This window comes from Falco biarmicus, chromosome 3 (assembly GCF_023638135.1).
Source record: "Falco biarmicus isolate bFalBia1 chromosome 3, bFalBia1.pri, whole genome shotgun sequence".
NCBI classification, from domain to species: domain Eukaryota; kingdom Metazoa; phylum Chordata; class Aves; order Falconiformes; family Falconidae; genus Falco; species Falco biarmicus.
In genome coordinates, this window is record NC_079290.1 from 95,481,005 (window position 1) to 95,508,762 (window position 27,758).

The window sequence follows — 27,758 nt, forward strand, 5'->3', positions numbered from 1 at the left end:
GTACAGCCAGCTCTAGCCTCCCTGAGCGTTTCTGGTGATATACCGCTGGCAGGGGTGGATTCTGACCTCATCATGCAAGGGGAGAAATTGCCTTTGTAAGAGGAAGGCAGGAACCCCAGTTCCTTCTCCTACCACTCCTGTCTCACTTATTTATTCCTGAGATTGATTCCAGCACAGTCAGAGCATGAGTTTCCCGGGATAACGTAGGCCACTGACATGAAACAGCAAAGTTTATTTCTTTTGTGTCAAGAGGACGCGTACTTTGCTCAGAAACCACTCGGAGCCAAGGAGTCTCATGAAGACGTGGCTCATTTGGCACGCAGGGCTGAGTCACGCAGCAGTACCACTCTGCTGCCCCGGGCTCCAGCGCAGGAGCAGGCGGCTTTCCTCTCCTCTTTGCTCTACCAGCTGCTCCACCTCGGGTCTGTTTGCTGATGCTGTTCTGGATTCCCCATCATTCCTCGCATAACACAGCATCCTCTTCTCCCACAAGCTCCAGTCCATCCAGGGATGCAGCAACACCCCCTTCACCAGGGAAGTTGTACCACTGCTCAGTTCACACTCCTGCAGTATTTCCTGGATGATCCCAACCTGGTCAGGCTCTGCTGTCTTCCCAGGGGCTCAGCTACCGCCCTTCCAGCAAAGAAACAGGAAGATCAACTCCTGATAATAAATCCCCTTTTCCTTGTGTGCTCTGCTTAAAAACTGTGTGTTAAAACAGGATTGCTTGTTATTTTGTGGCGTATTTTCCCCATTTCTGTAGTACAACTTTGCAAATAACTTAATCATCCCAAATTCACAGATAACTATTTAAAATGTGAAATGCCTCAAAACTAGGTATTTTAAGGAAAATAAAGTGTCTTCTGAGGGTGTTTTGCTGGTTCCCATGACTTGCAGATACAGACTAAAACACAGCTTAAGCCCCATTTCTCAGTTCCAGGCTCTCAGCTCTAGCAAGTCGTGGAATTGCTCCATTGTTTTTCCACTCACAGCACTTTTTGTTGGGGAGGGCATTTATTTTGTTCTTGGTGTCCTCTGTTGTTTGGAGTTTACTTGGAGGTAAGTACACAAGCAGGGGCTTCTGCATTCTGCCTTCCCACTGATCCGCCCCAGATAACATATGACTTTTGTACAGCTATTGTATCCTACCGCTCATGTCAAGTTCTCTTACAGATGTAATTTCTTATCAGGTAGGGAATAGGGCATGGAGTGGTCCAAAATAAAAGCCTGTCCCTAGATTCTCCTGATTTTTAACATGTGTCTGCTAGATTTTCCAACGCAGACCACATATCTTACCCTAGAATCAGATATGATGCATTATAATGTAGGCCACATTTCTCAGGTCTTTGGGCAGTGTGCTGAAGGAGCACACACAGTACAGTCCAGCGGGTGTTTCCAAGAACTACTCCACTGGAACACAAAGACTAGGCAATGTGTAAAAACTCCAATTAGTTACTGAAAACAAAACCTGGGATAAGTCCTAACCTTTTGCATCTGTAAGTCAATTGCATAATGCTAAATAAAGTAAATATAATAATTTTAATATGCAATGGCATTGTAATGTCAGCACACCAGAGTTAATGGATCCCTTCAAGTCTTCACACAGTGCTGGAAATGGAGCTTTCCACATTGGGGAAGTCCATCTATGTGCAGCAAACATCTCCAGAGAAACCACCTGGCTGCAGCTCATGGTTGGACTAGAATCTGTGCAGAGCACAGCACGGGGCCAGAGTAGGTCCCTGTGACACTGTCTGCTGGGCACACAGCAAGGAGAAAGACTCATGGCCATTTGGGAAGAAGAGCACTAGCAGCCAGCCTGAGCAGTGCAGGACCCTTGGCCCCGTGGTGTAAGCAGCGCCCAGGGCTGCTCACTGCATGCCACAGAGGTCCGGCTCCAGGGTGGCAGAGAGGCATGACAGCTGGAACAGAATTGTTCTGAAAACATGTGTTTCGAGGAGCTGTTGCAAAAAGACATTTAGCAAATAGCAATCAAAAACCAAAACCCCAACCAAACGCAGATAAACAAAACAGAAGCAGTGGTAAGTATGTGTTCCTACTGCGTGAACAAAACATCAAACCTTCAGCCTTGAAATAAATACAAGCATCCATCTAAGCTTAGTTCTTGCATTTACCAAAAGGTTCACGTAGCACCTTATCATCCCAACTACAAATAATTGCATCCAGGGAAAATTTAAGTGGCTCTCATTTTGAAAGTCCTCTGGCACTGCCAAGCATTATTACTTCCTATCTTTTTTCATAGTGTATCAAACTCTTATGTTATGTCCTACAAAGTGTCCTAGAGCTAAATTTTCTTCATCTGTGCCAGCACTTCACTAAAGAATAAAATAAAGGGGGGGTGGGGGCGAAGTTTGTGCTCTACTTTTCCTAATGATACCTTTGTTTTGTAATTACTAAAAGCATCAGTCCTTAGACAGCTGCTGACATACAGAAAATAAGGTCCTTGAAACTGTTTGTTTCATCATATTTTAAGAATTAATACCTTAGGTCATGTTAATCAGTTTCTGATATATGTAGTTTTCAAAATGCACTTCAGGGAAGAAACTGTTGGCAATGACTAATAACAACAAAGATATGAACTTTATTTGTTAGATCTCCAACTCCAAATGTGAACATTACCAAAGTACTTTGCCTTCTTAAGTATTTAGGAAGCCTGAAATAAAAAATAAATCCACTTCATTCAGTGAAATAGAACATCCTCTTTTTCCAAGCAAAAGAGTTCAAATTTATTAATTTTGTAGCTATATTTTAAAATGAGTGTCAGCCCCTGCTAGATGACTGCATGATAAGTGTCCTGAAACTTCAGGAAAAGGCACTAAATTTTTCACAGCATTTGTGTTTCATTTTCAGTGTAATAAAAATATGGTGCCCTTTTAATAATGAATAATAGATCTCCTGGTATGATTTACATGCGTGGATTAAATGTCATGTTTGAAAAGTTGCTGTTTTATTCATATTGAATTTCCCTCAAGTAAAACAAAATGGTACCCAGCTACTGTTATAATATTGCTAGTACCTTGCCACACTGATACATAAATATTAACCAGTTGATATACTCTTTAAAAATCTACAGATCTGTGAACTGATCTGTCAGCAACAGTGGCTTTATATGCATATTAACTGATTTAGTGCCATCCTGAGTTTCAGATACGTTGGGGAAAATGCATAACACCGGTGCTCACATACTTCTGAAGCTCACATTTTTCTCACTGAAGTGATGATTTTGGAAGGCTAGCACAGAGTAAGGACCGATGCTGAATGGGTGCAGAGGGACTGGGATTAAAAAGCAGCTTGGGGAGCCCAACGCTGACATGATTGTCCCTGTTACTCCTCAGCAGTGCTGGACTGACATCCCAGATGACTGGATGGTTTAATGAATGTTTTTTAAATGGCACTTGCAGACAGTTTCATTGGCTTATAGTGCTCTTTGCAACAGCAGAATATTCCCTATCTGAACTTCCTCTTCTGAACAAAAATCTCACTTCCTAACAGGCAATATTTTTTCCAGAAAAGCATTACAGAAATGTTTATCATATATTGCAAATACTTGAAATAGGAACACCTTCCTTAAAAGTTCCTTCTCTTAGAAAGAGAAACTTGCAATACACAACAAAATATTTTGGTCCTGATAATTGAAATTATAGCTGAAAACATTTTTTTATTTTTTTTAAGGAAGAGAAGCGTTTTTGCCACACTCCAATTTTCATTCCATTGAAACCAATGAATATTTTGACTCTGCAAAGTGAGGATTTGTTCTTACTGTTGTAATTGTTTCATACAACTACCTTAATGTTTACTGCATTAACTTAAGAAAGGCTGACAAGAAAAAAAAAAATAAACCAGCTCACTTTTTATTTTTCTGAGCAAAATTAAACTTTTGCATCCCACAACTCATTTCTGCTCTTCAAGTCATCATTAAACTGAAAAACGTAGTTTGACTTGCTAATACTGGGACATGGACCCTGTGGAGTAATAAGACACTGCTTTAAATAACCGTGAACAAGAAATGTTTACTGACTACTTAAGTCTTATTTCTAGTAGAATCTTAGCTACCATGAGACAGCGATAAGGAAATGATACTGGTAATCTAGTTGATCTAGTGTAAATATGATGCAGTCAGATCTGTGCAAGTGCTGCAAAGAACAATCTAATTGCATAACTGCCTTGCTAGATGCACTGTAAGCATCTCGTCTCCTTTTCTACCATCTTCTTACTCAACTTGCATTCCAGGAAAATCAGGCAGTACAAGAGTATATTGGAAGTTTAAGAACAAAGCTTCTTTACTGCCAGAGTTAACCTACCGCATTTTTTGAATATCAGTTTGAGTTCACGTTCAGTTTCTGTGATAATACAGGTGAAGCTCCAAAACAACTATTGCTTCACCTAAAGCTGCCAGCGTTAACCCATCTAAGTCCAAAGTCCCCTTGCATAAACTAAATATATGGAAATGTCCTTGAAATGCTGGGTCCAAAACAAGTCCCCTTCAGATCATTCTGTTCGCTGCCATTCCTAACATTTTCAAGTCATTTGAAACAGGCATTGCATGTTATTGTAATCCAAAGCATTAAATACATGTTGTTTTGTCCAGCATAATTTAAGGGGAAAAATTGACTCATGTGACTGTCTGGCCTTACTGAAAGCCAAATAAAATTCAGCTGGAGCTATTAGAAGCCACTGTCTAATATGCAGCTAGAGGTTATTGGGGGAGGTAGGTTGACAAACTAAAAAGGAGGACAGTGAAGGAGGGGAAAGAAGGGAAGCTGGCAAGCTGGAGCAAAGAACATTGATTAATGAACAAAAAACATTTTTGAAAGGTCGGGTGCGCAAGTCAGACTAGCCCCGAGGCAGATCTAACTTACATGACCAGCACTTTCTGTATGCAGCAGGTAACCCATGCTGACACCAACTTCGCTGACATGACAGGGTTATTATTTTTGGAAGGATGTAGCGTTCTGGAACAATTTCTCTAATATATTAGTTAAAACTAAGCTTTCCTTCAATATCAAGCATGCATGTCTTCATTTTCACCATGTTTACACTGAACTCCTATCGTTATTCTGGCCAATGAAAACAAAAGCTTATTCTTCATTTGTGAGCACTTGTATTTTCCCCCTGTAATATATCCCAGGGCAGCAGTGCCGTATATAAGATTGTGTTCAAATCCAGATGCTCATCTGGAGCCCACCACTAAGACCTCACTACTTACACTAAGTTTTGCAGTAGATGCTAACCATCTGAAGCCTAAAATTTGCCTCATCTCAGCACAGATCCTAAAGGTTTCTTTAGAAACGTACCTTAAGGCCATGGACCAATACTGAGGTGGAAGAACAGAAAGATAGAAATATTCATGGTATGACATCTACATCTTCAAAAGGAACTGGTGGAGGAGATTCTTTAAAATTAAGCTTCTGCTGCCCATTCTACAGTAATGAACACAGGGAACCATCAGAAGATCATTTAGTCCAACTTCTCCTCCTGGTCCTGCATTTTAAGCGGACTTGCCCAAGATCTGCACCCTGGTTCACTAGACTAAAAATGAAGTTTCGTGGAGGTGCTAATTAAGGTCCGCTGTGAGACTCAGAGAGGACTTCAAAGAAAACTCTGGTAAAATGGTAAAACTACCAACCCTTTCTCTCAGACCTTTGGATGAACCATAGTAGCCATCACTATGCAGTTCCTGAGGTGACTGCAACCCAGTAGACTTCTCACGTGCTCCTCACAAATCCATGTCAGGAGTTCCTTAGCACTGAGGAGCAGCTGGACAAAAAATGGGTCAATCTGAACTAGCTCTTGCTTTGCTCTGAGGGCTGAGATAGGCAGTTTGGAACAGGGAACGTTCCCCAGGTAGGAGCAAAAGCAACAAACAAGAGCCAGGAAAAACACGAAGCTGAAAGAAAGAAGCAGGGCACACCAAAGTCGTTCAGTTGTACTGCCCGTAGCCTTCCTTCGATGAAGCCTGAGAGGACAGTGAGGCAGCAAGCAGGATGCATGCGCTCTGCCTAGGGAGGAATTTCTCAGTGATTTCTCTGACAGACATATGTATTTGTTTTAACATCATGTGACATTCACATTCACAATTTCCCTCTCTATACATGTGATTCTTTTCATACCAACAGCTGTATTTACAGACACTCTTCACTACCCATTACAGATGACAAACAATTAAAAAGGAGAAAATGTGACTTATCAGCACTTTAGATATCACAGACCCAATACTTGAAATTACCTATCCACAAATAACTGAAAGCTCAGTGCCATACATAAAAGTCGCTTTTTCTGAAAGCTCTTTGGGATAGGGATTGTTTGCTCTGTATCTACACAACACTTTGCACAACGGAAGGGGCGGAGGAGGAAATCTACTGTTCCACTGCAAGCTAAATATTTGAAAATGGAAGATTCTGTTATCCTACCAATGCCTCATAACACACAAAGAAGCCACACAGAGAGATGGGAGTTGTTTTTCAAACCATGAAGAAGCTTACATGTGCCAGAGAGTTTATCTGAGACCAGTGTTTCAACCAGCACTAGGCATTAGCTACAACAGTGAGCAACTGACACACAACAATCCTGCCACGCACAGCATGCTTAGGCAGGAAAATATGTGTGCCTCAGTCACAAAAGACAGAATAAAGCCTCAAGTGTTTGGGCTCCTTCCAAAATAATCCAAATGCTGCTTTTTTGGCAAATGGGGGTCAATGGAGCTAAAAACTCACAGAAGGATTTGGGCATTCATGTGTTTATATACACCCACTCGTTCATTTATTATTCTAAAGCTACTTTACAGAAATCAAATTACATAGCTGACAAGCTGCATAGATAAGAGAGAATAAAAGTAAAATTTAAAATTAGCTGACAACACTATATGATGTAGTGTATATTTGGCACTTTTAGAGTGAGTGATGAGGGTTAACCTAGGGGAAAAAAAATTGCACCTTCCTAAATTGCACCTTAAATTATTAAATAAATTATTAACATGATGGAATGCATTAAATATATAAGCCTGAAGGAGAAAGAGCGGATGTGTTTTAACTTTCAAAGCAAAGACAGCATATTTAAGAAGTGTTGCTTACTGTCTGGATACTTTGTCTGAAGTAGATTTCAGTGTTGTAGAAGTTTCCGTTGTGATGAACAGGAGCCGTTGTCCCAGCCCGAGGCTGCTCCTGCAGTTTGGGCCAATCCAGCAAGCCACCACCTAAGCGGCTGAGAACAGACACTTTGAGGGTGTAGTAGCCTTTAGGGACCTTATCTTTGATTCCCCTCAGGCATTTGACGTGAATGTCTATCAGCTGTGGAGTCTTGGAGCAGTCAACCTAGGGAGAAGGCTCTGAGTTACTGACCTGGGTTGATCTGACCTTAACCATACAATTAGCAAGAACAAATTTCTTCAAGAAAATAACTACCGAAATGCAGACAACATGCTTCTTGTTCAACCTGCAATTACCTATTGCTAACCGAGGATCTGCAATTAGGGAGGTCAAAAGTCATGGAGATGACAGATTAAAAAAAATAATACAAATACTACTAATAAAATGTTCGGCATCCTTGGGGAAAGGTGGAGCTGTTGAAGTATGACACCAGAAGCCGTTAGCCTGCAATAATAAGGCAGAATTAACTGGAAAACAATACCTTCAGAAATGCAGCACGCTTTGCAAGACAGGCACGATATGTGATGTGACGAGCAGGCTGCAGGCACGGAGTGAAAGACGGGGCAGGCCATGTTTTAATACTAATTATTAGCCTTGCCAAAGCTGTTAGCGCTGTGTAACACGCAGGCTATCCTTTCACCTTCTGATTATCATATAATCAGATTCTCTTAAAAATAGTAATCAAAGTGCAACACGTGTAGAGTTTAATAACAACTCCCTACAGGCACCTTTATTCCAAGTCCAGACAAAAGGAAACATCTGCTGCTTGCTGTTGACAAGATGTTGTCTGAGTTACAGAACGTTTAGTATGGAATAAACGCTGTGCTGCTATTAGAAATGCCTTTCTGGTGCTTTCCTTGTACTTTCAGCTTAACGTGCACAGGTTGGCAGAGGGGAACAGGCACAGCAGTAGAATCCTTACAAGTCTTGCCTGAGTAAAGGCGCCGGGTCTCTCCCACTACACCAGCAGGTACTTCAGTGCTGCCCAAATGCAATCTGCAGGGTCAAGCACATAACAGGGAATCCCAATTTGGTTTCAGTGTTTACTTCAATGGATAAAATTGCTCCTGCAATAACTATTTAGTGCTTCAAATCAGCAATGATTTCCCTCCACCCCCAAGGAATCAATTTCTTCCATTATTTTGAGAAAACACTAGTGGCTAGGTCATCTTCTTTTAATGAAATGTGATACAAGAACCCATGCCACACTTCAGAATCAAATGGCTACCTTGACTACTAGGTTTAGTAATCTCACAGTTTAAGCCTACAGTAGCTAATAATCTCTTCTTTAATCCTGTCTTGGATTTATTTTGGAAGAGATAGCATATTTCCATATAGATAGAAAGCTTCTGGAATTAAATTAAGCAGTTAAATAAACAGTCGAATTTGTTAAACTTCTTTTGTTTCTCAACACAAACCATACTTAACAACTAATCTGAATGACAATTATTTTCAGCTTAATTAGAAAATCTTAATTAACAATGAAGATTTAACCTTAATATTTTTGGTTTCTGAATCATATATAAAAAAATTAACATTATGTGAATAAATAAGACAATCTTTTGAAACCTCAAGGCAGGATTACTGATGCAGGCAGACTTCGTTATTAAACACATTCTAAATTAAACGCCTCTGTGAATTTTATACTGAAATATATTGTGATAGTTTTGCATGCCAAATGTGACATTTTGTATTTTAGATTCATCTTCTGTAGTAATTTTGGAAATGTCATACAAACAAAGATTTTGTCATTTACCAATGGAATTACTATGCATGGCCGGTTAGCCATCTCTTTTCTGGCTCTTCTGGTTGTTTCAAGTCAGCAAGCCATAAAAAATCTTTATCTCTCTGAAACACAGCAATTTGGAAGATAATCGAATAGTGACTGGGGGGCAGAAACGCCAGTCTGAGGAATTATACCACAATCTCTCTTGCATTTACAACCTTCCTCAAAGCGAGTGTCAGTCGAGTAGGAAAAGGAGATAGAAGATTCATCATATTTCAAGCCTGTCTCATTTGCATGGTGGCATAGCTGTCTCATCTCCTGCTGAAAGACTTTGCTTGGCCAGCGCTGACAAACTGTTTTGAAGAACTCTTGCCATGCACAAATGATTCATCATTAATAGCTTCAGACATTCTCTTTAAGTGTATGGTTACTTCTGCTGGAAAGCGTATTTTGAAACCTGCTAAATTCTATCCTCTTAAACTATGAAAAGAAAAAAAGAAGAAAAAAAAAACAACAATGCAATGCAATTGATCTAGACATTTAGCAGGTCACACGAGGGAAAATAGCACTCATGGAGAACCTCACCTTCCCACAAGGTCCTGCTGCTCCATTTAATCCAGTATTCACACCTGCAAGGTTATCAAAGCTGGCTACCTTTTCTTCTTCACATCCGTTCTCCTCTGCTTTCAGGGGTTGACTTCCCACTCTGCAGCAGTTAGAAAGGGAAGAGGGTGGAAGGACTGAAAAGAAATTAACTACAACGCAGACACAGAAAGCACTTGCCATTGGAAATACATCACAGTTTGATCTTTTCCTTGAATATATCATAAGCCTTGCAGGGCACCCAGGAGAAACAGCAGTGTGCTGAAGCAGAGAAATGGCTCGGTTTCAAAAAGCTGGGCACAAAAAATGCATTCACAGCCCTAGTAACACAACCAGTATTTGTCAGTCTCTGCCACAGGTCGACATAAGGAAACTAAAGTTTCCCTGCCCATGTATAATCAGCTCTGTCTAGCGTCGAGGCTCAGGTTCTAGGTTAAGAATATTAAAGTAGAAAGCCGTTGCCTCTGTCGATGCTTTGACGACTGATTGACAGCTTCAATAAATTGGAACGGGTTTTTGGAAACCATTGGTTCCTTGGGGAACAGGTTGCTCTAAACCACTGAAAAAAATCATATTATAGGTATAATTCTAACTTTTTTTCAAAAAAAGCTTATAAATTTATATATAAATCATATAATGTATAAATACACTAAAAGATCTTATATATATATGAAACCTCTCTATATAAAAATAAATTAATAAGTCATATGTACATGCACATACACAAATTCTCAACTTCCTGTGAACCATTAAACCTTCCTTGGCATTCATATTTTAACTTCTTATGTAATTAGAGTAATTTTAGGGGTAATTATATCAACTGCAAGATTTTTCTGTTTTAAAGAGAGGTCTCTGTAGCAACACAGAACACCAGCAAATAGTGTAAGAACAGCCCTACACTAGATAACCCAACGCTGCCCTGCTCGGTGCATAGGATACACAAAAAGCACAGTACCCTATGGAGAAAGCCTTGTTGCTAGAGCACAGCAGGAGCAAATTCAAAACCAAGTCAGTTATAACAAGCATTATAAAGCTTTATACTTTAATAAACCCATCCCTTCTTTCAAGAGACACAGAATCGTGAGCGACTCCTTTCTCCCTTCTCGGCACAAGTATCTAAAGAGAAATGGTCCCAAGTGAAAACATCTGTAGATGCTCTGCTAGCTTCAAAGCACTTCAGGTCTTGCTTCCACAACCTGCTTTAAAAGGCTGGGGAGGGTCAGACGGCCATGCCAGTGCTGGCAATGTTCCAGCCACACTTGCAGGTGGAGCCAGGGCAGGCAGCAGAGCAAAGACACAGCAGCTTTCAGGAGCTGGAGGCCGTTGTGGTTGTTTGTGGCTCAAGGCCAGCCACATGCCACCCTGGAGGTCAAGGGACCTGCCTGCAGTGTAGTTAGAGGTGTCACACGGAGCCAAGGAGAAATCTTTACATTATGTACAGTTGCAATTCAGGATTAGCTTGGGCATCTAGAACACAGGCAATGAAAGGACAGGTCCTTTTAGTTTGCCAAACCATGTGCATTTCAGTTTTTAGCCACAAAATAAAATGCTAAAATTTGATGTTCATTAAAAAAAGGAAAAAGAATCAAAACCATCAACATCTCGCTGGACTGTACTTCTGAAGCATTCTTTCAGTATTTTCTAACTTGCTCTTAGAAAATTCAACTCCAGTGGCTTCATTCCTGTTTCCTCCTTTGCATGCTAGGTGATAATATGAGAAGACTCCACATTTGTAAAATGAACATGGTTCTTTATGAAGAAAATTACAGAGACTCTGCAATGATGCTAAACATCCCAGTCACAAGCACAAGTGCTAGCTGGGGAATGCAGATTGTCAAATTCCCCTCTTTTGAAACAGATGCTCCCATCTCCAAGTTCCTGGCCCATTGCTACAAATCAGCTTCTACTTGGACTTTGCCTGTGCTTTTTTTTTTTTTTTTAGAAACAGATATATATATTTACATCAGTGTAAATATATATATTTAATATGTATATAAAATATATACATATTTTACATCAGTAAAATTACCACTGCTGTACAGCTAAATTGTTTTCCAGATTCCTCTACCATTAGAACTGCATCAAGTAAATGCTTAGGCAATAGCTGAATTAGTTGGAAGGTCTGTGTAGACACTAGTCTCTATGACATACATGGGAATTTTTCCCAAGCCAGGACTGATGAGAACTAAGGACTGAAAACAAGAAGCACAGGGTCAAGCACCTTCGAAATTTTATCCTTGAGCTGCACTCGAGTCAACTTGGGTCCAGCTGTCCTAAATGGTAGTAATATATGATGGTTCTTGAAAGGCACTATCTAACTCATAGAGCTGAAACTTCTGAGAATTTAACTTCTCTCCTTCAGAAGAATGGTCTGTTTGGAACTTTGTACTTATTTAGTTTCTCATGATGGAAATTATTTCACTTAATTTGGTTAGAGCTGCATTGACACAGGGGTTCATTAGGACACACATTTGCTTGCAATTCAATTTAAAATTAAATACACTTTGTTGTTGATTTTATTACTTTTAAACTACTGTATCTAGTGCCTTTATTAGCTGCTAATACACAATTATGAAGGTAAACAGTTTTCATTACTGAACATCAAACATTTAAATAACCACATTTGATCTCTTTCCTGGTTGCACTATTTTTCTCTTTTCCCTCCTTTTGCTGGGTATTGGACTGAATAGTGAAGTGAGTTACTCAGTGAAGTCAGGCCTCTTTTGTGCTCACCAGCATGCTCATCGGCTGTCACAGCAGAGCATAGCTTCCTCTGCTGTATCCATGAGGGTTATTTACTCCTTCATTTCTTTACAGGCAATGTGATGCATGTATTTATCTGAAGGTAACGTGTAGCTTGATCACAAACCCATTGCTCTGATTCAGATTTCCCTCACCCTCTAAGGATAATTCAGAGGCAGGGATGAAGGGCACTGGGAGAAGCCATTTGGTCACCTTTTGAAGTGCACTGTGTGTAGCACTTAAAAATTACAACCCAGGCTGGGTATCTGAAAATGGAGGTATCCAAACAGAGGCCTCTTTCAAAAGCACAGGCTGAATTTTTCTAGGCCTGAGGTCCTTTGTTTGGGAGAAGTTCCATTCATTAATATCCGTAAAGCACTAAAAGATCTTTGGAAGGAAAGCACCTTAGATAGAAGTACAAAGTATCCCTTATCTGACATACCTTTGAAAGAGTTCATGAATCCTGGCTTTCAACTTTTGTTTCTTGTGGTGAGAGACTTCCTTGTGGTGCTTTGAGTCCCACATGCCAAAGGGAATAAAAGAAAAAGAAAAAACTTACAGTTTGTTTCCTAATGTGCAGAAAGAACATGGAAATAAAGCCGTAAAAGTGCAATTTTCCAGAGGTTTGCCTTAGGTCTTCCAGTTGAAAGTATTCAGCAGTAATCAGGAATTTCAGCCACTAATACTTTATTTCATTATTTTTTCTGTAACCTTTTTCCATATATTTTTCCATGTTTACTCCATTATTTCCAAGGGAAAGTGAACTCTAATCTTGTTTTAAAAGCTTGATCAGTACAATGTGTATTTGTGCATGGTAGTACCCTTGCAGTCCTTATTTTTACACCACCTAACACATTGTCATATATATGCATACATACATATACGCATGCATAAGCCTGTTTGTACACACGCAACAAAATATAACACACAAAACGGGCATAGACTGCCAGAGAGACCACAACCTGCCCCTCTTTAAATCTGCCATAAATCTTGATGCCTTGTCTTACCACAACTGTTTCTGAATGTCTGATAAGAGGAACTAGCATTTTTAGAGGTTGCAACTCCTAGGAAGCTGACTGACATGAGAAGTCCTCTCTCCTTGGGGTTCTGCAGCTCTTCAGCATGAAGCTGGAGGGCTTGAAGTTATTTTACTCTTGAACACCAAGCTGAAAAAGTCATTCCATCAAGAAGCCAGCATCCACATCTTCTGGGCTGTGTTCTCCATGCAAAACCTGAAAACAATAACCCTGCTGAAGGGTGACAACTCAGGAAAACAAAATTCTTCTCCCTAACCTGTACTATTCAGAGATCTTGCTGAGGATTCAAGGACATTTCTCATGTCTGGATCTTCTGTGGATGTCCCTGAGGCAGACGTAAAACATGCCTACAACACTACCAATAAACAAGAAGGCTTCCTACTCTATACCCTATAGTCTAAACAGCGTAAAATTATTTCTTGCTTCCACTCACTCTCATCAAGCCTCAAAGCCAAAGAAACATTTTGGGAGGGAAACAATGTAATAGTCAATGGAAACAAATTCCCCAATGGAGACTCCATATCTGGCTGTTGAATTCTCTCCTATTTTAAATTTTTAGGCTGTTTTCATGGAAGCTTAGGAATCTCTATTGAAGACTAAGGCAAAGCATCCTGCTTATTTCCAAAATGAAAATTATCAGCATATAAAAGCAGACTACAGAAACATTACAAAAGCCCGTGCACGTAGCTTTTAGCATACATTTTTTAACCCTGTAAAATCAAAGCAGAGACAACGTAATTGTCTTAAAATCCAGCATGATTTGTTGGTAGTCCTAGCAGACAGGCTCTGATGGATGCAATAAATCCTCCAGGCCCTGATCAAGCATCACAGGTGCACGATTACAAAGCTGACATGACCAAACTTGCTCAAAGCAAGACCTTCGAAGCTCTCCACATGACACTTGCATCACGGGCATTGCTTCCTTCACACTGCTCCTCCATCAGCAGGAACCAAACCCTCCTGCTCTCCTGCTCAGCTTTTGGCTGGAGTTCACTAGAAGTCCCCGGAGCAGGGACCAGGACCCGTTTCTCTCCTGTTCCCACAAATGTTGGCACTGACTTTCTTTCCCCAGCCCAGTGAATCACCACCTATGCCACTTCCCCAGGAAGGGCTGGGAGCTGGCTCCGATCCCGACTCTGCTCCAGCAGAGCTGGTAGCTGCCAGGTTAGGGTGATCGGACCCTCCTCATGCCACTTCCCGCAGTCCAGTGGGGGCTGCAGCCACTGGGGAATGTGCAAGCTGTTCCTTCCCGGCTGCCCCGCAGGAACGTGCCCTCCCAGGCACAGGGGACCCATCCCACGGCAGCAAGGACCAAGCAGTGAGGGACAGGCATCAGGCTGGGGTGTTTGGGAGGGTGCCCAGAAACAGACCTCAAAGCCTCTGAGAAAGTTTAATGACAAAAACTACCAAGTGAAAGACATCAAGTGTTGCCAGCGTCTGGTGGCAGATGAGAAGGGGTTTAAGGTTTTGGGCTGAGGCAGTTGGAGCTAAAGTTCAGAAAGCAAGAGGAAGGCTGGATTCATGATTTTCCTTCTGGAAGCAGCTTTTGGTGATGCCTGGGATAGCCATTTTTGAGGTGAGCACTTAGATTAAGAAATAAGATGAAATGGAATACTCACTTCATGTAAAATATCAAGTAGCCATATTACAACATTCAGACTTACCAATCCAGGCTTATGCTGAGCCAGAAATGGAGATATTTAAAAAAAAAAAAAAAAATATATTACCAGACTCCCATAGCTGTCCAATCCCCTTGTTTATCTTTCTAATCTTAATTAAATAATGAATATTCAAAAGAAAATATGAATCAAGGTTCTCTGCATGAACTGCACTGTTTTCCATCTCTCAGCCTCTGAAGTGGCAATGGGAATATGATTTAAAACTATTTCTTCTGGATCCTAGTGAAATATTTGTCACAGTGTGTCATGATAATTTTTAAAAAGCTCTATCATCTACCTAATAAATTTGTTAAGTTTATTCAAATCTTATTGAACAGGAAAAGTGCAATGAGTCATGGTTAATATTTCTTTACCTACACTAAGAAATAAAATATATCAAAAATTCAATGCTTAGGGTCCTATTCAGAAAACCTCTATGAGTCTGTAATACATCTTCTACATGATTAAAAAAAAAACAGGAAACTTGCTTTAAAATGAATTATTCACCACCTTGAATAAATTTCCATCTTTCCTATTTGCAAAACCCCAAAGTCAGTTATGTAAATTTTAACCTACACTAATTACCTCAAGGGTGTGCAAGCTAAAGGAAAGTAGATGCAGTAGAAAAAAAAATCCCAGACATTTCCATCACCAGGAAGCAATTTCATAGAGGAAAAAATGTGTAAGTTTTCAAAAACAGAGCAGCCCATGTAATTTTTTAAATGTGGAATAATCACTGCTGCAATATCCCTTGAATCAGAGATTTACTGGAATAAACCCAAGCGTTTTTTCTCAATGGCATATACCATCACCCACATGGCTAAGTGCTCGTTTCTCATCATGATACCGACATTGTCTAGACTGTAAAAATGACCCATTGTTGGCAACAGCCGTTCCCAACAAGACGGCACAAAATGTGGTTTAGCTTCAAGTCAATGTAGACATTGCAGAAACCTTCAGAAAAAAAGTGACTAAAATCTGCCAACCACTGGATACCCTTCAGAGCTCTCCTGGGATATACAGCAGAAAGTGGAGCATTGTTTGAAGGCAGAAGGGCTCAATCACAGCATCATTTTGTCCAACTCCCTGTCCTGATACCGGGTGCTGCTTCAGCTGTGAGCAGCTCTTTCACACATCTTTCTCAGCTTCTTCATCTTCTATCTTGAGGTCTAATTACACAAATGGCTCATCTACTGATTTCAGAGAGCATGATCACAACCAGTATTTGAAAAAGCTCTTTTAGTCTGGGCCCAGCCTAGAGATATACAATGCCAAGTATTGTTTCTATTGTGGACAAAACGAAGAACCTGACTCAATACTATTAATCAGTGCTGACTGGCTATTTTCACTGTGAAACTATTTCACAAACTGTAGGACTTGACTCCTACAGCAATTATCAATTTGGAAAAAAAAATAAAGAAAATCCCACTCAAACACATCCTTTCCTCTTAGGAGAAAGCCCACAGAATTCAGCAAAGCTTTGAAGCAAAACAGAATTGGTTTTCTATCGTTTAGCAAAAATAGAGCATATTTAGGGAAAATATTTACCCTCCCCTTTTTATCAGTCCTAGCACTGGTATGCCAACCTTCTGGTGAGGTACTTGCCCCACGGTGATTTGAAACAGTCGGTTGAGCCCTGGCCCTGACGAAATTATATTCTTACAAGGAGTGCTGTGGGGGTCCACCTTCCCGCAAGTCCTCCTCGGGGTCAGGGTGCATCAGAGGCAGCGTGGAGACACCACTAGTGGGGTCTCCAGCAGCCTCCCACCACCCACAGGGATCCCACATGCTGAGGATGCTGGTGCCTCCCCTTAGTTCCACTCCGTAAGAAATCACATTGGTACCTCACAGTGCAAGCAGTGCCATCTTTCCAGCTGTAAGCAAATGCCCAAATAAAAGCTTTTACCTAGGATTTCCATCACAAATGGTTTTACAGTGGTGAAAATGCTATCCACTACATTTTTAAAGGTGGGAGAAGTGAGATGCCAGTGAGAAGTGACTTGCCTGAGCTCACTGAGCAAAGTGACAGCAGGACTAGACACAAACCCCCCGTCTTTAGTCCCACTGGTCTGGTACCACCTAGTCCTCCTCCTCCACAGTCTGGCTGCTGCACGGAGATTCACTCACAGTGATTTTCAACTTCTAGCGCACCGTATACCACAAAACAAGTAAACAATGAAGAACAATTGGAGACGAAGGGGGAAAAAAAATATTGCAAGAAAAGTTAACATTCCTTTCAGGCCAAGTGGGATTTTGAGAGTCTTGCCCTCTCCATGTCAACTACAGACAGATCACAGGGAAGCGAGGCATTGTAAGTGTCGTGAGTAACCTTCTTTGAAAGCAAAGTCCCTGGTAGCTGGATACAGTCTGCTCTGAAAATTGTACTGTCCATTGCCGGTTGGAATTTGGGGCACCTTGTCTCGGAGGTGGCCGAACCAGGAGGTAAAGTTGTGTCAAAATCCTGGATATGTGGTAGTATTGTTCAGGGTGCACTCTGGCAAAAATTTGTCACAAACTTGCAGATGTGTTTTCAAAAGGGAAAGGGAAAAAGCAACAAAGCAACACCCGCAATCCCCCATGACTTTCCCTCCAAATAAAAAATTAAACCTATTTACTGTTCATGAGCCCAAAATTAAAAACTTAAGACAATCGAGTCATTTGTAAGAGCTAGGGAGAAAAAATATAATGCATACTCTTTTAAAATTGATACTGCAGAACACAAAGTGAGATTTACTTTAGTCATGCTACAGCGTTATTACACTGAGTAATAGATACATTTAGTGACAACATTATAGGCTGATCATTTTGATAAATCTGTAAAGCATTGCATTATCTCTGACAACACAGTGAAGACTCAGCTACCAGTCAACACAAAAAGGCAGTATCCTGCTGACAAGGTGGGTGCTTTCATAAGACATTTAATATAAAAAACATTAATTTTGGACAGTTGTGGAAACTAGTGTAAAGCAGGTGTGATGAGCAAGGACCTGAGCTTCCCCAAAACTCAGATGTTTTCATTCAAGATTTTCATTCAAGAGGGTAGTACTAACAAATTAAAAGATGCTTAAGATGCAGTGAGGAAACTGGAGGGATGTCTGCTGCAGAGCTACCCGGCTTCTACAAAATAAAGATTTTGCCCCTCCAGCCTCAAAAAAAGAGGACTTGTTCTTCTCATTTCTGTCTTGCTGTTCACAGACAGATCACCTGTAGTTTCTTCAGAATCACCAGGTGCTCCTTTAGATGCTTCTTATTTCACAGTTGAGAAGATGTAGCTTCAAGGTCATAAAGCTTTGATGTCCTCATCAAAATCTACGGAGTGTTGTAAGTGTATGCAAGGCCATCTATCAGAGTTTCTGACAACCATAGCCGAGCACTGAAAATGTATGATGCTGAAATGGCATTTGCCATTGATAAAGAGACTTTAAGCAGAAATACGCTAGCCTGTCAAAGCTGCGCAAGTTCAGACGTCTCCAGATTAGCCTAGAAATCAACAGCTACTAAGAACCTTCAGTTTTAGCCTAAATAGTAATATATAATGGCTGATGATAACTACATTTTATTAGGGAACATATTCCCTCCAGTATAAACTCCTGCAGCATGAGCAATGCTAGTGGAAACTAACCGAACTATGCCAATCTATGGATCTAAAATGAATAGTTTACATTAAAAATGAAAAAGAAATAATGTTCATAAGCTATGACATGAGCTTCAGGGTTTTATGATCTTTTCTACTTTCTGGATACTGACAGCAAATCGTGGCATGAAAAACTGAAGAGAAACTGAAAGGAAATACCAATCGGAAATGCTGAGACTTTTTTTTTTTTCTTTTTGTGGTTTTTCCCCCATTCTTCCTCAATTTAAAAATGTTTGTTAATTTCAGCACAGCATGTTTTTATTATTTCTACAGCCTTTTCAAAGTCCCTCATGAAACTTTACTCCTTTAATCCTCTTACCCTTCCCTAAAGCAGGTATCTAATTTTAGGTCTGTTTTGCAGATAGGGAAAACAAAGTCATAATAACTTATTTGCTTGTTCCAGCCTCAAAAACATGATGTCTTGGTCTGAGGTTACAGTCTATCCCATCTTTCTGAGTCCCCATTTTTTTTTTTTTGACTGTCAATAAAGCATCGCCTCACGAATTTCTCTCCATAACTGTAATCTTAAAGCACAGGCTTTAACTTTATCCAGTAACTTCCATTTCTACTGGCTTTCACATCATCTTCTGTTTCAAGTGTGCAGACATACACTTGAACACTTTATAATAAAAATAGACATTCACTTACAATTAGTATATGAAAATTACAGAGAGGGAAACAATGCTTATAGTATAGTTTACTATATGATTGTCTTAAATACGACAGTGGCAATAACAAGTTGCCATGGTTAATGATTTTTCTGTGTAGAGAACAGCTGTCCTCCTGCAAGACCACATCCTGCTCCATCTCTCTGATGAAAGTTACAGGTGGAAATTGTTTGAATTGCTGAAAAGTAATCCCTCCTTCCCCAATTTGAATGTTGACATGAGCAATTGTATCATAACATCATACTATGCTGACACATCTTTGAGTGAATGTATGCATTTTAGTATACGTTCGTATCGTAACCACCTAGTCCTGGAAGCTGCGTCTTGTCTAAGGGTTTAGTACAGTGAGAGAAACCAACTGTGCTAACAGATTGCCAGCAGGTTGAGCAACAGGGATGATTTCCCACCTTTGTACTAAGTTAGTAAGCAAGCACGCCTGAAATGCAACTGGACTGTCTTTCCCAGTATTTCTATGCCTCAACTTACAGGTGACCTGCTTATGTTTCACACTAGTAAACTGGTGTGAACCACTCCAAAGCCCTTAAAAACTCAGATTACACATGGAAAACCCAATATACCTCAAAGTGAGCCCTGCTTTGAGCAGGAGGTTGGAGTAGACAGCCTCCAGAGGTCTGGTCCTTCCCCACATAACTGTTCTACAAAGTAAAGGTCAAAAGCATTATCCAGCAGAGGTTCCACTGGAAAAATTCAGCTCTACTCTAAGACTGCAGAAGCAAAAAAAAAAGTTACAACATTTAAAGCAATTCATTTATCTGCAGCTCATAAAATCTATGTAATCTATTAACGCTGCTAAGGAGTCTCCTGTCATAAAAGCTCACCAACAGTAGACATAGCTGCACCTGTGACTACAGTTTGGCTCCAGATGTGTTAAAAATACAAATAAAATCTCCCGGGGGGGAAGTAATTCTGGAGAATACATGAGCAACTGAAACTGTGTTTTCATTGTGTTCATTTTTGCAGGTTTGTGCCTTTCTACATCAGTAATGCTCACTCTTTCCTTAACAATCCTCATCTGAGCTCTTTTAACAGGTGGTCAGTATTTGATGAAGTCACTTAAACTTCAATAGGCCTTGGCAATCACTGATTCTCTTTGAAGTATCTTTCCAATTGTCTCTGTTTATTGAACCATAGAAATAGACTTCCTTACTGGACTTTATATTAGGATAATGAGCCAGAGAGCTGACCAGTCAGATTACCTTAAGCAGCAGCAAATGCAGTATCATCATTTACAGTAGCTGCAGGATTCATTGTTCCAGCTCAATAGAATATCAAGAATTACTCTAGTTATTTAATTGCCCCTCTGATCTTAAAGAGTGAAAGAACACAGTAAAAACTAAGCAGATTCCTTTTTAGTGAAAAATGTAAGAAATATATAGATTTCCATCACTTCCATCTAAATATTTACTTACCCATAAATCCACATAACTCCTGAACAAAGCAATCAAAAAAGAATTACAATTAAAAAGAGCAGCTATAGCAATATTACGGATATTGTGACAACCTCTTTACAAATATATAAAACATCTTTTCAACAGTTCTGCCTCTGTTGACATTCATTTCCATCGCTCCCCTTCCATCTCCCTGACTTCTTTAAAAAAAAAAAAAGTGTATATCTGCATGTCCAGAAGAAATGGGGGAGGAACCTTAGAAATTCAGAGGGTTCCCAGGCTTCCCACCGAGGAAGCAGGAGGAAGCCTGATAAAATAAAGCTATTTAGAATTCTCAGGCTGCCAGCCTACAGGGTAGAGAAGACCCCTAGATACACACACTGGCATGCTGGTCAGACTTTTGGTCTGCTCAGTGGGTGCTGACACACATCTGAGGGCCATGGACACTCACTAGGCAGGACATCAGAAGCCCAAGGGCCAGAAGCCAAATATCTCAAGCTCAGGGAAGTTCACCTTGAGTTTTTTCCAATGAAACCTATGTTTAAGGGAAGTGCTTTTTCCCCAGTCCAAGAGCAGTCTACCTGGCAGGACTATAATGAATCCAAAAAGCTTGGCCTAATAACAGATTTCAAAAGGAAATTAGGTGCTAAGGGCTTTTGATGAGTGTAGATTTCAGTCTATCTGCACCCTCGTTCTTCCTCTGTAAAATGGAGATACCCATAATTCCTACTGTTTCACATCAATTACATGGAAACCATTAAGCTAACAGACTGTAAAGATGCTTTAACACTCAAATAATGAGTGTAGCATATAGGTAGCTTGCCTAAAATTAAGTCACCCACTTTTAAGACATGGTGTAAATGAAACACTGCCGGCTTTTGTATTCTTGACCTACAATTCTCAGAAAAAAAACCCAAAAAAATTACTCATTTGCACATGACAGCCATTTAAAATCTTGGCAAATGTCAAAAAGAAGTAGCCAGGTTTCAGCTGAGGAAAAGTCACTTTCAATTCTGCATTCCTCTTAGGTGCAGATATTCACATAAGTATTATATTCACAAAGAACGATCAGAAGGGATTGCAGAATGCTTTGTAGGCTACGGCTTTGACAAGGGGAGGTCTGCAGGTACCATTCAGGTGTAAATGACAGTATTATCCAGTGGGGTAGAACACGCAAACAAATGTGCATTGGTGTTTCGTATGACCGAGGCCTGATCCCACTGATTAAATTCCTGACTGGGGGGTAGATTTGTCACCATCTTACATAGTACCAAATTTTACCTACGTGTTATCCACCATTAACCAAAGGAAAACTGATCACTCCATCATCATATAAATTGATCTTGCTGTGACTTGGCGAGGAGTCAGAGCAGTGATGATATTGACCCTGTAAGAATATTAGGTCTAATGCCCAGAGGCATTAACCTTAGTTTAACCAAAAGGTAAATCTCATGATGAAAGGCAACATTTTATTACTATCTGCCTGCAACAAATAGCTCATTTCTTACTACTATAACTCAATTTCTGGTACCGAAGAGCAAAACTCGCGTTTTACTTTCAGAGGCTCATGAGTAATTTGCATTGAGGTCATGGATCAAAACTGATTATGTAGTTGTAATGATCAAGTCTTGCAAGGTGTTATGCCTAGCACAGAGAGAGAAATGTAGTGGCTGAATCCTGTAGAGAGAGACAGGGGTTTTGAATAAATTACATTTAGTTAAGAATGCCGAACAAGTTGCAGGAAGAAGATGGCAAAGCAGGAAAGATGTTCTTGACTTTCAGGGCAGTACTGATCCTTCCAGTTGCCCCATTATTATTTTTTTTCTGACAGAACCTACGTAAAACTGAGTAGTCACTTCTATCATCTCAGTTCAGAATGAGCTGAAAATCCTACTGCTGGTATTTTTCCATGGCATTTGAATTAATGACTGGCAAGATTATGTTGCCAAAGGCCCATCAAGTGCAATCTCACTCCAATCACCAGTGTTTGCTTCATCCTCGGCAGTCTCTCGTGCTTTGAGAGCATATTGCCTTTAATCAAACACATTAAGCCAGCATTACGTCAGGTCTTTCCTTGCATATTTCTCTGCTCTGTAAGATCAAGTTCTGCCCATAAGCATGTGTCCCTGCATTGTCTCATGACAGATGGTTTTGTGCAGCATTCCGCATCCCCAGCCTTGGGTGTACCTGCTCAGCTTCTACCACAACACAGTCCCAAAGTTACAATTTTCTCTCAATGGAGTATTTTTCTCTATTCAAAGCAAATGTCATCAGGGCTTTTGAAATCCGTAGGCCTACATGATAGGCCACAGGAAACAGTACTGCTTCCCAAATTTAATATTCTTTAGAGTGTTTGTTAACAGAACATTGACATCTGCTTAATGCTTTCTTTACAAGAATCTATCAGATCTCCCCTTAATGTATTTCTTGCTAACTTCAACTCTCAACTTTTGCATTTACAAAACAGAACATGAAGTAAAAACACAGCTTAAAGCTCTGGAGCTAAAATTTTGCATAAACCTTTATTATTATTGTTATCATTTTGAAAGCATATCTGCTCTTTCAAAACTTAATCTTAATGATCTCATGCACTGAGCTGCTCTTTAAACAAAAGCCAGCCATTTACTGTAAAGCTACAAAACAGAGAAGAAAAGCAATGAACTAAGGGGTAGGTAGTTAATGCATAGCTGTCCTCTTCGTGCCAACGCTGCCAGCAAAGCTCTAGTGCAAATCAGATGCCTCACTGGAGAGAATTTTTGGCAGCCTAAAAAGAAACAGCAACAGCTCAAGTGTATTTCTGAACCTTGCTTACAAACCCAGTCTCATGTACTGTAAACCTTCACTTGCTATTTTTAACCCTTGGGCTCCTGTGTTTTCATTTTGTCAAAGCAAAGGAATGTGAGAGAGATGTCTATTAGACTCCTTCACTCAGCCCAGGGGTTAATTACTCAGTTTGGTAGACATTTGAAAATATTATGTTACCTCTAACGGCAAAATTGATAGAAGCTTGTTTCAGGCTCACTTTATGTCATTATGGCAGATTAAATTAACTAATCATAAATTACACTGGCTAAAGTACATCTGCTACTCACTAAACCTGCAGAAGGAAGGGAAAGGGCTTTTTTCTGAGTAAAAAGTAAATGCCATGCAGCAAATTAAAGACTTTTTCAAATCAATAAACATACATTCAAGCAACAAAAGCTGGAAGCATCCCAAAGATGGTAGCAACAGATTCTGAAGACCACAGCAGCAGCCTAACACTGAACTCGTAGCTGCTGCAGAAAGACATCAACGCTGAACACTGCAGGGATATATCCACAGATCAAAGAGTAAAGACAGTCCATTAAAGAAGAAATAAGGTAAATTTAAGAAGAATAAGCATGCTTGCATTACTGTTAGACATCTTGGAGTACCAATATGACATAAAAGGTGTGTGTTTGCAGCCTCTACTTCCAATTTCCCCTTCCATTTTCTGTTCAAAGGGGCTGAACGCACCATTTCTATGTGCTTCCAAGGAAAGGATGGATGTATGCATCACTGATCCGAAAGACAATATATATTTTACAGCTATCCTCCTGTCGGCCTCCACACTGCAGGATGCAGGTGTGACAGCTGATACCACGTTAGTATGATTGAATTCCTAAACAGGGAATGGACAACTGAAGTTAAAGTTGTGTGGGACAAATGGAGAGAAAAATAGGCATTCGAGACTTCTGTGTAGTATGAAGCATTGACTCCCTATCTGTAAGCTCATGGTAGACCAGCTCAATCAATCACATTAAATTAGGATTTTTCTTTCTTTTGCAAGAAAATAAGGAAGAAAAGCAGTATTACATTATATTACATGTGGATGCCCATATGCATTTGTCAGTGTAAAAAACAGAATATTGTTTTGAAGTGACTAGATAGCTTGTTCCTGTCTAGGAAACAACCTTTGCTGAACAACTCCAAAAAGAGTCCAAGTAAGACGATCAGCCTCCCAGGGACCATGTTTAGAGGGAGGGTAAACAAAGCACGGATAAGTCTATGGTGTTCTGTCAGGTGTCGCAAAGCGTCACAGAGTTTTGGGGCATCCAAATAGCCCAAATTTAAAGGTGTGAGCTGACAACATATTACAGTGTCTCCTGGAAAGGTACAGCACACACTTCACCTGTTCCCAGGTTCCTAACTCCATCAGTCCCTTGAGGCAGATGATACTCTTAGTACCATCTAAATCCTTTTCCCTCATGTTTCCCTCCCATTTTGTGTTCTCTGATCAATATTCCCAAACCATCTTCTATGCATGATTCACACAGCTACAATAAAAAGTCAGAAGGAATGAAACACAGCTACATGAGGATTTAGAGGAAAGCAGCAAGGAAGGGCATTGTGTCCCTCACCAACATGCAGAAGGCAATGATGAGGTTTAGTCCTGCAGTGAAAAAATTCTAAAAACTTCCTCTGAAAATAAAAGAAAGCTTAGATCACCATCAGTCACTGGATAACCTATTTTAAGCCCATCAGAGCCAGTGTGCTGTTCTCATGTTGCTAATTAAAAATGATAGATTCATCAATTAATCTCTCTTCCTGTCCCCTAATCTTGGTACGAGATTTTTCAAAGGGACAAATGGTAGTTATGTGCCCACAAGTAACAGTTCAGTCCTGAAAACTTGTGCCTTTGTCAACACAAACCCAACCTTTACACTACGAAACAACAAAAAGAAAACTGTAGGAAGCGTTGCCACCCTGAAAAACACAACAGATTTATAATTCGGGAATAATCTTATCCTCTGTACTATGAATATTGCTACATAAATCCTTCCTGGGCTGCAATCCGAACTTGCTCATTGATAGATGAATAAGCCTCTGTTAAATTTGGCAGAGAGGGATGTCCTAAGCTTAGGCTCTTGATTGAAACTCAATTGCAATACTTACTACAGAGCAGTCAGAGACACTCCACTATTTAGGAAAGAAGCAATGAAGGCAATCTATTTTTATCCACATTGAAATGGAGACAAAGACAAAAGTCCTGCTGTTAGCTTAGCAAAGTGCCAGTCACATAAAGCAAGCCAACAAAATGGGTTATCTTTTCCCCTTTCAATATATGTATCACCAGGCAGTGAAATAGAATTGGGGTGTACAAGGTTAACAAGCCAGCATCATGTTATGAAGCAAGCGATAAAATTGTCTTATAGTTCTTAACTCTGACCTGTTCCAGTGAAAAGCTGCCAAGCAGAATTATGTCATCCTGAACATCTCTCTCAAACTGTTCGATATATGAAGGAATCTCTTCATCTTCAAGCTCCCTGTGAAGGTCACATGCCTTACTGGAGCTGACAGGCATCACAGAGTCTGAAAAATCTTCGCTGGCGACAAGGGCTGCTTGAAACAAAAGTGGTAGATTATCTCTTAGCAAGCGCACTGGTTAGTACCTTCTCAGTTCATGTTTGGCCCACCAACATTTTAAAACAACAATTCATGCCGTAAAATGAACAGTAATAAGTAACAGCAGTAGAACAACGGGTGGGTTCCAAGTGTCATTACCAGGAAAACTCTCCTCCAGACCAACATCCGCATACAGGTACAAATTCAGTACATGCAGCTTCTTCCTTAAATTATTTTTCTATGGCATGCTTTGCATTTCCACTGTCACTTCCCCCCCTCCCCCTAAATCTTGAAGGAATTGGGATTTTGATTGACTTTGGCTTTCGCTCCTGAGGAAGAAGAGGAATAACTGCAATTGAAAGGGAGTTTTAGGTGGAGCCACACCAAGCATTTCACCTCCCTCCCACTCACCCCAGAGGACTGGATTCCTCCCTTAGGTGTGTGCACACAGCTCCTGCCTAAGTAAGTGAGTCCAGCTCTGTTCTCACCCACATCATTCCCCTGATTTCACCGTGGTGACATACGCAGAACCAAAAGGTATGTGCTACACACAAATAAAAATAAATCCCATTCATAAAGTTACTTCCCACCTTAAAGAGACGCTGTGTCCTTTTTTTCAGTTTAATTCATCATGCTACATTGAAAAAATGGATCTTCTCATTGGTATCTTCTATGGTACTAATACTAGTTTGGGTCATAAAGACAACTGTTTTTGCTCGTTTCTCCATGTTAGGATCACTAAGAAATGACAGATATCAGGTTGTCCACATCTGACTATCTTTCTTGCCACGTATTTCTGTGTGTAAGTTTTTATAGGTCTCTGTGCCTTTCTCTGCAAGAAATTGCCATATCTAGTTATTTGCTTTTCTCTTTGTCCATCCCAAGACATGAAAGCAGTTAAAAGATTTTTTTCCCCCCCTCACTCCCCTTTGAAGTCTCTCATTCTCTAATGAAGACCAGAAAAGGAAAGATAAAACTAAGGCTATTAACATTTTCAGTTTTGCTCACTACTCATTGTTTAATGACTTTAATTGTTGAGCCTCCCAAGTACTTAAATCACCTCGGTGCCACCAACACACAGGAAGTAGGCTGGGTTTTGGGTTGTTCTTTTTAATTTAATTACAACAGGATACAACCCAAAATCATGTTGGGGGAAGTGTACAGTAGATATAAACAACCCAAACCATTACCTTAGGGTACACAATCTATCCATGTAGCATCTTACAAGCCTAATGAAAAGCGATTTGACCTACAATTATTAACTCCAAAAACAAAACTATATTTACATTTAAATTTACTGTAACGTTAAGGGTTTGGCTAGGAGAGAGAAAATCCAGGAAGTGCTGGAAAAGGAAACGTTGCCAACAGCAAAGATGCAGCATCGCTTGATCCCCTCGATGCTGTGCTGTACACTACGGGCCATATGCTCAGCTGGTATAAATCAGCTGCTTTACTGCTTTCACAGGGGCAGTGCAAGTTTGCATCCTGGGAAGACTGTATATTCCTATCTCACCATCCTCTGGGTGTAGAGAGACAGTTCTTATATATCAAAAAAGGAATAAAAACATTTGGCTCACAAGGACAACCATGCAGGGATTCATCAAAATATCCTTTTTCTTTTTTGTGTTTATTATTTTTGTTATCAAGTGGACTCAGTTTGGGTGGAAGACGCTGGGCTCATTAGCACATGTTTTGTGGAAAAAGAGCAAAAGAAGAGAGAGAATGTTGTCAAAAGCCTTTTTGAGGGAAGTAAC

At 40.2% G+C, this 27,758-nt stretch overlaps 1 protein-coding gene across 1 annotated transcript in view; it reads right to left on the reverse strand.

The window, feature by feature from the left end:
• LOC130145943 (orofacial cleft 1 candidate gene 1 protein homolog) overlaps positions 1–27,758 on the reverse strand; it is an 81,842-nt gene that overhangs the window by 28,150 nt on the left and 25,934 nt on the right. Inside the window, exon 6 of the mRNA XM_056331507.1 lies at positions 25,829–25,998. Coding sequence (XP_056187482.1) covers positions 25,829–25,998 — 170 coding nt within the window. The remainder of the gene's footprint in view (positions 1–25,828; positions 25,999–27,758) is intronic.